This window comes from Equus quagga, chromosome 18 (assembly GCF_021613505.1).
Source record: "Equus quagga isolate Etosha38 chromosome 18, UCLA_HA_Equagga_1.0, whole genome shotgun sequence".
Taxonomy (NCBI): domain Eukaryota; kingdom Metazoa; phylum Chordata; class Mammalia; order Perissodactyla; family Equidae; genus Equus; species Equus quagga.
Window position 1 is genome coordinate 22,196,487 of NC_060284.1, and position 11,439 is coordinate 22,207,925.

At 39.3% G+C, this 11,439-nt stretch overlaps 1 protein-coding gene across 1 annotated transcript in view; it reads left to right on the top strand.

The window, feature by feature from the left end:
• The window catches only part of CLCA1 (chloride channel accessory 1), a 28,194-nt gene extending 20,648 nt beyond the window's left edge, over nucleotides 1-7,546 (top strand). Inside the window, exons 10-14 of the mRNA XM_046645454.1 lie at nucleotides 1,342-1,557; nucleotides 2,138-2,399; nucleotides 3,482-3,652; nucleotides 5,945-6,184; nucleotides 7,007-7,546. Coding sequence (XP_046501410.1) covers nucleotides 1,342-1,557; nucleotides 2,138-2,399; nucleotides 3,482-3,652; nucleotides 5,945-6,184; nucleotides 7,007-7,395 — 1,278 coding nt within the window. The 3' untranslated portion in view covers nucleotides 7,396-7,546. The remainder of the gene's footprint in view (nucleotides 1-1,341; nucleotides 1,558-2,137; nucleotides 2,400-3,481; nucleotides 3,653-5,944; nucleotides 6,185-7,006) is intronic.
• The last annotated feature ends 3,893 nt before the right edge of the window (nucleotides 7,547-11,439 follow it).

An 11,439-nucleotide genomic window follows, 5' to 3' on the forward strand; every position in this document is an offset into this window, starting at 1 on the left:
TATTTAAAAAAAAGGACAGGTGTATTTTAAAATGCTCATCTCTAACATTTGCAAAAATTACTCACATGAGCTTTTAAACCAGAGAGAGTGAACAATCAGTACTCACATGTGTGAATTGTAACTTTTATTGCGAAAGTTTGGATAAAAGTAAAGGAATAACATAATATCAAAGCCAAATAATAGATTTCAAAACAATAAGCTTTCTGGCCTATCAATGTAGTATTTATTCAATCAAAGGAGACAGCAATTACACTCATTTAGGTTATCCTACTTCAGATTTGGAAAACTAAACTCTTCAGCCTGATTTGGAAATGAGAGAAATGCATCTTAGAAAAGTAATAAACTTTTGATGAAAGGACAAGTTCACAGTCAGGCAGTTTCTGACCATTATTTTTGTATTTAAGAAACCTAACAGGGAGAGAAAGAGAGAAAAATAAGCAGGACTCATTTACTCACCTGCCATAAGAATGAGATCTAAGAGGCTTCACTTTCTCCACATCCAAGATCATAATCTACCTATGAAACTAGAAAGTCTGGCCCCATGACAGGCCACCTTGTCTTCTAATAAATATCAATTTAAGGATAATAAATAATTATCTAGGAGATAATCCTCAAAAATCACACTTTCTACAAGTCTTGTTACCCCTTTGCCACCTCAATCCCTGCTCCACAGCTCCTTCATTCTACTCCAAACAAATCAGCCTTGGCCATTGACTTCTTTCATTTGTCATCACAGAGACTGCAGTGATACTTGACTTAGCAATTAGTTATTTGCAATTCAGAAAAACCATATGTGGGTGAAAATAAGTCCTAGTCAGCCCCCTTAAGGGTGTATAGTCCAGTAAATGAGATGAACTGTGTACACTAGTAGGTATAAAGCAAAACACAATGTGAGGATGTCAAAGGACTGATAGAAGTAAGATTCTATGGTAGCTCACAGGAGGGAGAGATCATTTTCAGCTGGTAAGTGAGATGGACATCAGAGAAAGATTCATGGAGAAAGCGATTTTCCTACTGAATTTTGAAGGACGGGTGAGGCTTAGACAAATGAAGATGAATCTACGGACTTACAGGAAAAGCAGAGAGTATGTTAAAGTCATAGAGTCAAAGGATCATTTGGGGAGAGAGTCTGGTTTGGGTGTAGAAATCAACATTGTAGAAACTAAGGCTGGAAAGGTAATTTGGAATTAGATCATAATAGGTCCTAAATACCAAACCAAGGACTCAGGCATCACTGGAGGATTTCTAATGGCGCAACTCAGAGTTGGGGGCAGAATGGAAGAGACTATGTGATGAAAGCTGTATTCTCCAGAAAGTAAAGAGTTGTTTTTTTTTTACCAGCTTGTGAGTAGGGGATCAACCCTCCAGAACAGTCAGTGGATGAACGGAACAGTGATTGTGGATAGCACTGTGGGAAATGACACTCTGTTTCTCATCACCTGGACATCACAACCTCCTCAAATCCTTCTCTGGGATCCCAGTGGAAAGAAACAAGATGGCTTTGTAGTAGACACAAATACCAAAATGGCCTACCTCCAGGTCCCAGGCACTGCCAAGGTATGGGGTCAGGTTTCTTCCTTGCCACTATTTGACAAGATAAAATAAAGTTTTTATTGAATAATTATAGCTTTTTAAATGTGGGTGGTTGCCAAAAGGAGAGTCTATGTTGAATGAAAGAGAGAACAAGGAAAAATCTCCATCCAACAGAAATCACTCAGTATAACAGCGAGTCAAAAGAAAGGAAATTGGTATTATTTTCTCCAGGTATTAAAAGGAGAACCTTCAAATTATGTAGTAGTCAAGATGCAAAATGATCCTTGAAGCTTTGGGATCATGAAAACTGTTTTCTCTACCTCAGGAACCCATCAATTTGATCCTGCTCTTGAGAAACCGAGATGGAGAGAAAGACATGGCTTTCAGACTTCATTTTCCCCAACTAGGACTTTCGTGATGATAAGAACAATGTAGTTAGTCCAAACATACCAAAGTTTCCCTTGGCTGACAGCGTATCAAAGGTCTTCTTAGATATGCTTGTAAAGTGCTTGTATCAGATGGGCTGTTCCTATAGATGGCATTGAAGTCAGATCTGTGTCACCTATAGTTACTAACTGGAAATGTCTCCATTTGTTTTGGTTAGGTTGGCACCTGGACTTACAGTCTGCAAGCAAGCTCCCAAACCCTGACTCTGACTGTCACCTCCCGTGCATCAAGTGCTACCTTGCCTCCAGTTACAGTGACCTCGAAAGTGAACAAAGACACAGGCAAATTCCCTAGCCCTGTGGTGGTTTATGCAAAGATTCACCAAGGAGGCTTACCAATTCTCAGGGCCACTGTCACAGCCCTGATAGAATCAGTGGATGGAAAAACAGTTACCTTGGAATTATTGGACAATGGAGCAGGTAACCACCCAAGAAATTGGAAAATACATCTTTCTTTTTCAAGAAGCAACCATGGGACAGCAAGAGGGCATGGTCTGGTGAGGACAATTAGAAGCAAGGAGTCCAGCACTGGGGCATTTGGTTGGGAGAGCTCTCTACTTCCCCACAATTCCTATATTTCAAAATGTTGGAAAACGTGAAGACGAGCCTACCTTTAGCTTCTGCAAAGCCCACACACGTTAGTGGCTCAAGCTCCATAGGCTCAGAGACTCTGAGAGCTGTCAGAGGGTATTCTACACTCCCCCAGAAGGGAAAGAGGAAAATTAATAGCTATTTTGTGTTAAGTGTTTTGTATGAAGATATATGTAGATACATATCTTCATTTTTATCTTCACCACACACGTCTGAGATATTATTATCCCTGCACTACAGATGAAGAAACTGAGGCTTTCACATGTAGAAAGCAGGACAGGGGGAGTCAAGTACAGTCCCATGGGACTCTTATATCCATATGGATTCTTTATTATCTTGCCCCCAAAATGAAAATCCTGCCCATTATCTTTGGACTTAGGAAATCTAAGAGGGAGGGAGAGAAAGAGAATTCTACATTTTTCTTTAGAAGGAACTTGACTGCTTACTGTGATGCAAGTAATCTCATTAGAACAAATTCTGTAAATGAATTTCCTACCTAAATCTACCTTGGGAAGTCATGGATTTTTAAAAATAATCATATAACATTTTTTTTTCTCTCCAGTAATGTACAGCAATTCAATTCAGTTCAATAGATACTTATTGAGTAGTTACATTGTGCTATATTGGATGTAACAGAGACATATGACGTGATCTCTGATTTCACAAAGAAAGACAAGTCAGGAAGACAAAATGTACATATACGAAACTATACATACACACACACCCCACACACTGGTAAAAGAAGAAGTAGATCTCATCCTTAACATAATCAAATCCTAAACTGTCTTGGAGATAATGCTGGATTATCTTTGCTTCGAAAATTTGCTTTTTTTACCCACGTATGACTTGGAAATATACAAATCCCAAGTTACCTTTAGGATATTCATTAATTCCTTCATTTCCGTGTCAAGGTGCTGATGCTACTAAGGATGACGGTATCTATTCAAGGTATTTTACGGCTTACAATACGAATGGTAGATACAGTATAAAAGTGTGGGCTCTTGGAGGAGTGAACGCAGCCAGACAAATGGGGATATCCCAGCAGAATGGAGCCATGTACAGAGCTGGGAGGATGAAGAATGGTAAGTAATCTGTAATAACACCCCTGGCTTGAGTAAGAGGCTTAGGATCAAGAGAAAACCATTAAGCCTATGGGGAGAATGGTGCAGGCTTAAATCAGGGTTTCGCAGCCTTGGCACTATTGACGTTTTGGGCAATGTAATTCTTTGTTGTGGAGGGCTATCCTGTGCACTGTAGGGTGTTTAGCAGCATCCTTGGCCTCTACCCACTAGATATCAGAAGTAGGCCCCCAGTCATGACAATCAAAAATGTCTTCGGATATTGTCCACTGTCCTCTAGGGGGCAAAATAACCCTCAGTTGAAAACAACTAGATTGAACATAGTTTTGATTGCCTTGGTTCAAAGCCCTGGCCTCTACTAATTAAAGTATTTTAGGTGATCTCTTTGTGCTTCACTTTCCTCACTTATAAAATAAGGATAATAATAGTAACTACCTCATAGGATAGTTATGAGGAATAAACAAGGAAATACATCTAGTAAGCTATTGCTGGTAAATAGTAAATAGTGTTCAATAAATGTTTGTTATTTAATTAACTTTAAAACATTTTGTAATGAAGCTCTTTTCACTGATATAGGTTTTTCCATAGAATAAAAAATAACAATTTAGGGCTTGTCAACTACCTCAATATCACCATAAACCCACTGTCTCCTTTTTCTCCTCTCTCCTCCTGCTTAGACCAGGGAGAATAGTAGACAAAACTAACACCTGCCAGCACACTGAGCCCACGTGTAAGCAGGCGGGAAAATTATGCTTCAGGAAACAGACAGTCCCACACCACTCTTGGTGATAAACACTTGCCCTGGACTAGAGCCGGAACTGGGACAGAGACTGGGTCCTGATGGCTTCCAGGACTTGTCTCCCATCAGTCTCCACTCCGTCCGGGCGGGTCTTCTCCCAGCACTGATGTGTAATAAAAACAGCTCCTTCAAGAAGCTTCCCATTGTTCTCTTTACTTAGGTGTGTGCTCGATAAAGAGAGGACTGGGAGGCAAGAGGTGTCTCCTCATGCCAAAGTGATTATAGGGAAAAAATGCTTTAAAAGACAGTGTTGCTTCCAAAGCTCTTTCAAATATTTCACTCATTTTTCCTTTTTTTTGGGTTAGGGGAAGAAGGCAGGAGGGGACTGGTTTGGGGGCTATATCCAGCCTTATGCTCAGTGGTTTATTTACATTAGTACATCTCATTCTCCTAGTCGTCCCATTTTACAGATGGGGAAACAGAGGCTAGAGGGATTATTGGTCCTCATAACTAATACAATAGTACCTGGCTTGGCATTAGGAAGCCATGTTCCTCCCTCTATCCCTTGATGAGCCTTAATACCAACAGAGATGGTCTCTATTGTTGAATTGAATACTAACCCTGATCTTGCTAAAGAACTCACTTCATATTTGCCCAAGACCAGATTAATGGTATGGAGATCAATTTGTCTTTACAGCAAAAATTTCAAGGGCTAAAGACGTAGAGTTTATGAGAAAACAAATTCTAAGTAATGCTATGTTAGGGTATTATGGAATATTTTTATTGAAAAGAGAGTCTGAGAACTCCACTGATTGAGGAGTTCAGGGTATTTTTGAATTCCAAGATTACTTTTACACAATATTTCAGCAAGAAGGTGAAGGAAATTGGTATTGCTACAAGAACTAGGTTCCCGTTATTTCATTGACAAAATCAGAAGTTTTTCAAAAGCGTAAAATTTTAGAACCCATGACATAAAGCATTTCATGAGAAATAGCAATCGAATAAGAAAGATAAAACACAAACGTGGGGAAAGAGAAGGAAAAATGCACAGAATAAATAATGAATGAAATTCTTGAAGGGCCAGATGATTAATTCTGAATAAATAAGAAAGATAATGAAACCTGTAGTATTATCTGAGTGGAAGAGATTTCTTGAGGCATTCTGACAAGGTTTGGAACTGAGATGGTATTGAAACTGACGTTTTAGAAGGGTAAGATCAGGCAAAAAGAGAAAGGGTAAAAAAAGGGTAAGAATAGGCAAAAAGATGGAGAAAGAAACAATTCCAGGAAAAACATCATGAAAAGAAATTATGAACGTTATTCCACTAAATATCCAGGAAATGCCTGTGAGCTAACTGTGATTCTCTCTTTGATTTTTTTCACTCTGATTCAACTTGATTTGGGATCTTTACACCAAACAGTTGAAATGCATTTTGTGTGTGGGAGGAATGAAGGGGAAAGGAAGAGTAGGAAGAGGGTAACCCGGTAACAAAACGGAGGGAAGTACAGACATTTGGTGGTGTTGCTTACCACATATTGAGGAATTTTTTAACGCAGGTGAAATAATATGGAATCCACCGAGACCTAAAATCAATATGGATGACCTTCTGAGCAAGCAAGTGCATTTCAGCAGAACATCCTCGGGAGGTTCATTTGTGGCCTCCAACGTCCCAAACGCTCCCATTCCTGATCTCTTCCCACCTTGTCAAATCACCGACCTGAAGGCAAAAATCCAAGGAGACAGTCTCATTAATCTGACTTGGACAGCTCCTGGGGACGATTACGATCATGGAAGGGGTAAGCTGAACGTGGTGTGAACTCTCTCTAAAGGAGTTTAGCAGCCAAGCAGAAGTGCAGAAGGGAGTGAGGCCGGCAGGCACATTGTGATGCATGTGGAGAGCAGAAGGCAAGAGGGATCTCGAGCTTCCTCTGAAATGAAAGTTTTTAATATGAGAGGTTTAGAATCTGAAAAACTAGTATACTTTAGGTGTAAGAGGTTCCAACCAGGAAAAGGCAATCCTCAGCCTTTTTCTGAAATCTTGCCAAACTGTCCTTTAATAAACTCCATTTTTAGTAATGACTCCTGGAGAGGATTGGGAATAGAGCATAGATATCTGTGGAGCAGAGCTGTCCTTTGGAAGAAAGCTCTCAAAGTATGGTCTGTAGACTGCAGCATGGGAATCACATGAATGCTTCTTAGAAACGTAGGGCCTCAGGCCCCACCCCAGACCTACTGAACCAGACTCTGTATTTTACGATCCCTGGGTGATTCGTATACACATTAAAGTTTGAGAAGCACTGGTACTGAACACTGCTCTATAAATAATAAAATGATAAGCAGTAATTAAACAGCATCCTCTCTCAGCCAGGCATCATGCCCGGAAAGTCCGCCCAGGCTTCCAGTCAAGCCCGATGCAGTTCTACATCTATCCCTGTGTTGAGATGCACACAAGAGTGTAAAAAGGATGCGAACGCTTATAAATACGGACCATCGACTACATTTATTCATTGGAAATTTATGGGATGGTGATAGAGTTTCTAACAGACTTTTAAAACTTCTTTAAGACTTAAGAATTACAAGCCATGTCCTTCTCTCTCTTTTTTTTTTTTTTTTTTTAGCTGACAGGTACATCATTAGAATAAGTACAAATATTCTTGATCTCAGAGACAAGTTCAATGATTCGCTTCAAGTGAACACTACTGATCTCATCCCAAAGGAGGCCACCTCTGAGGAAGTCTTTGTCTTCAAACCAGAAAACATTGCTTTTGAAAATGGCACGGATCTTTTCATTGCTATTCAGGCTGTTGATGAGGTCGACCTGGAGTCAGAAATCTCCAACATTGCACAAGTATCATTGTTTCTTCCCCCACAGACTCCTCCAGAGACACCTAGTCCTTCTCTTCCTTGTCCTGATAGTAATATCACCAGCACCATTCCTGGCATTCACATTTTAAAAGTTATGTGGAAGTGGCTAGGGGAATTGCAGCTGTCAGTAGCCTTGGGCTGAGTTTTCATGAGATAAATAAATCACCCATCCTTCTTTTGATTATAAAATTTTCTAAAATGTATTTTTGATTTCTTGTAGGGGGTAATAGAATGAAATAAAGTGCTAAACAACTGGATACGTATGTATTAAAACTATCCATTCAAATCTAAAATTTAATCGTCGCTCAGTCATTTCTTAATGATTTTGAATACCAAAAAGAAGGGGTGCGCGTATCAACAAATGGAATTATGTTTTAATTTATGTTAAGGATCTTTGCTCATTAAAAAAGAACATGTAATTGTATGTGAAAGATGCCAGAAATGCCCAATCAGGTCAAACTGTATAAATATAGAAGGCATGGCTTGTTAGAGGAGATTTTGACCAACATCACCAGGAAGATGTATTCTTTTCTCTAGGTTTGGGCAAAGATTATGCATTTAGGGAAGAGATTGCTGTAGAAAGAAATAACAGTGTGGTGAAGGCTCCATAGGCATAGGAATGTCTGTCATCTGGATGAAATTACAAGGGTCAGTCATGATTAAAGCCACAGTGGTGGTAGATGAGGTAGGAAAGGTAGGTTCAGGCCAGGTGTGAAGGGAGAGTGATTAAGAAATAAACATTTATTGTGTACTTTGTGCCAAGTGCTCTGCCTTGTATGCATTATCTCCTGTAATGCAATTCAGTTCATTTAACAAATGTTCATCAGCTGCCTACTATATTCCAGGCCTATACTAGATTATCCAAGAACAAGTGTAAGATTTGGCCTTTTCCTGAAGGCAATGAAGAAGATCTGAGGATTTTTTTTTTTTAATAAATCTGGAGGCAGATATAATCAGAGCTGTGCTTGAGAAGTGGGCCTTTGAGGACCATGTGAAGCACTGAATAAAGGTGGAAGAGGCTAGGAGCACGACAGATGAAAGGGGAAGAAGATGAAAGGAGCCAAATAGACTTGACAGTGTGGTGGTCCCCATCAAGGACTAATCACAGACTCCAGTGCCTCCAAGGGAAAGTATTCTTGTGAAAGGTGTTTCAAGTTCTCAGTTCATTAGCATAATGAGTTCAAGATATGGGTGGCTTTCTTACTGAAAACAAAATATCTAGGAGATTGTTTCCACATAGACTCCAAACTTGTTTCTTTATTTATAGACTTATTTCAAAGCAGAATTTGAGGCATCTTAGAGATACATACAACAAACATAATTTTAAAAATATAGAAAATAAAGAAATGGGTTGTAGTGGACATAGAATAAAAACTAGAGGAAAGTTTAGCACATGCAATGCCTGATATAATGTTCTGTACAATTGCTACAGTCAGGTCACACATTTCATTTTGAGCTTCCAAGCAGGCAGAACAAAGCAGACATATAGATCAACAAAATTAATAGAGTCTAAAATGCAAAACAAACCAAACGCTCAAGAGGAGCATGGCTTTTCCCAGTTGAGACCCAAGTGAAGTTTCACCTATGAATCCTCAATAAGTTAGGATACTGTGATGTCAAGGGCTGCGGCCTCATCAACATACATATAACAATCACACCTAGTTTAATGTAGTGCTGATCACAACATCCTTCACTGTAATCACACTTCACAGTGGTGTTACAATGGAGTAACACCCCAGCATTGTTCAGGAAAAGCAATTACACAGGGGTCCAAACAATGCAAGTCTAGCAAGTACCTCTTGAGTTTGCTCCAAAGATAAAATTTGGAGTGAAGGGATTGCCTGTCCTCTAGGCTATTTTCTATGACCAGTTTTTCAGGGCACATCCAGGTGTTTTGCCAATCAAATAGACAGAAGGTCAGATTGAAGTCTTCTTCTGAAATTACAAAACCAAACTAGGGCACATGCTTGATGAGAAGGCTGCTAACATGCCCCATGTGGACAAATGAGTCTGAGGCCTCTATCTCATTCACATAGAACATAACTGCCATGGGTTTAGCCCAGAAAATTTCTAAGTAGTCACTCACTGAGATTTTAATATCCCATTTGGGTGAACTCAATGGAATGTACTAGGGAATATTGTTGGCAACTGCATAGGAATGTGTGATGTTACTTCAGAGAAAAGAGGTAAATGTCATCATGGAAACAAGACACAAAGTAGAGAACAGCACAGGAAAACATTCTTACGTACTCTGGGTTATAAGGCAGCTTGCTGCAAAATGGACTGGGATTGTCATATGTGATAAAATAAGCCAAAATTTTGCTTTATGCCACCACTACTCCACAATAACCTTAGTTCTTTTAGTTTCTGATAGGCCAATTAAGTGATTGGGTAAATCTGGTGAATATATCCTAGACATTGGTAATTTAGGACTTTCAAATAAAGGTCTACATCCTACCCAGGTTTTCTCATCTGGAACCACAGCTTTATTCTGCTTCCTCTGTGAATGTCTTCTGTGCCTTTTTACTTAACTGAGCCTGAATTCTTATTGGAAGGCTCCCTTTCCCTAGAAGAGGCTGCTCCTTCTGCCAGTACCCAAGTGCCAAGGGTTGGTGGGGAGAAATATTCTCCAAGCTCCCATTTGCAACTTCCAACTAGACCATTACTCCTAGTCTCATGTCTGGTTTTTTTTAAGCCTCCATCCTGTGCCATTGATCTAAGCCATCCTTCATTCCTTCTCTTCACTGCCATCTACCAATCCCACTCAAGACAGGCACCTGAGTCATAAGACTCCTCCTCTCTTACCTTCTAAAATCACTCTGCCTGGTATGGGAATCTACATGAATGAAGCAATACATATCTTATACTCAAAATTCCTTGATCTTCATCCCATCACCACTAAACATTAGCAAACTATTGGATTGGATCATGAAAGTGTCTTTTTATAAATTAAAAAAAAAGGAGGAATATGGGTTTGACCTAATACTTCCAAGGCCACGGTCTAGACATAGTAATGACTAGAATAGTTCCACCTATGAAATCTTAAAATCTAATATCTGATTCTGGCCACAACCTCCTCTGAGTTCTTCACTTACTACTCCCACTGAACTGGCTTTGTAATTTCACAATGACCTCTCATCATTTGATTGCCATTTTTTTTTTTTTTACCCAGTCCATTATTTCCTTCTCTAAACATCCCATACGTGTCTTGGTGTGTCACTTGATGTCCTCTTTTGACAACTCCTTCAACTCCTGTATCTCTTTAGCTTCTTATCACAACTGCCCTGAGAATCCCTAGCTTTGCATTAAGTATATTGTCTGTGTGCTTCAGGCATTCATTTATTCATGCACTAAATATTTTTAGGTACCCACAGGGTATCCCAAGTGCTGTGTTAGATGCCAGGGAAACAATGGGTAAACAAGGCAGGTAGGGTCTCTACTCTAAAGGAGTTTATACCCAGCCAACATATAAATAAGCAAGCAGACAATTAACAATGCACAGTTGTAGGCACTATTTTAGGGGAAGCATCTATTTTCAGAACCCATGTATGATATCTAATCCACATGCGGTGACTGTCAGAAGAAGTGATGCTTGCATTTTCTTGATGTCTGGCTATAAGTATAAAATAAAGAGGGAAAACTAAGAGAACAAAAAGAAGCAAAATTACTCTAATCAAATCTCCATTCCAAATATTACTACATCTGGCATGTTGGGCAAAATCTACTGCCAGATGCGCTCTGCAGTGACTCTAGGGATCCAATTCTTTTCACTCACTTGATGATAATCCAGTGATATCAATACCAGCAAAAGAATAAGAGAAAGAGAGAAAACATAAGAACTATGTTTTTAAAATTATCCTTTAAAAAATGACCTGACATCTGGCCTCAGTGCATTCTACCCACCCCCCAATAATTTCACGTGGTCTCAGACTTTTGAAGAAGTGCCAAACTCTTTCCAAAGAACATGCTTTCTACGCATGTTTGTGAGAGATTCATTAAAACAAAGAAAAGACAAATCAACAAAACAGTGTTCAAGCAGGCTTACAGTAAAATTCCACAGAAACAGTCAAACATGACAATCCAGGTAAGAATTAAATAATGAGACAGGAAAAGTTATTGAATTAGAAAGCCTAAGCAATGATAGTTACTGTAATTGAGAAAAATCTATTTCACCCAGTTCCTGGCA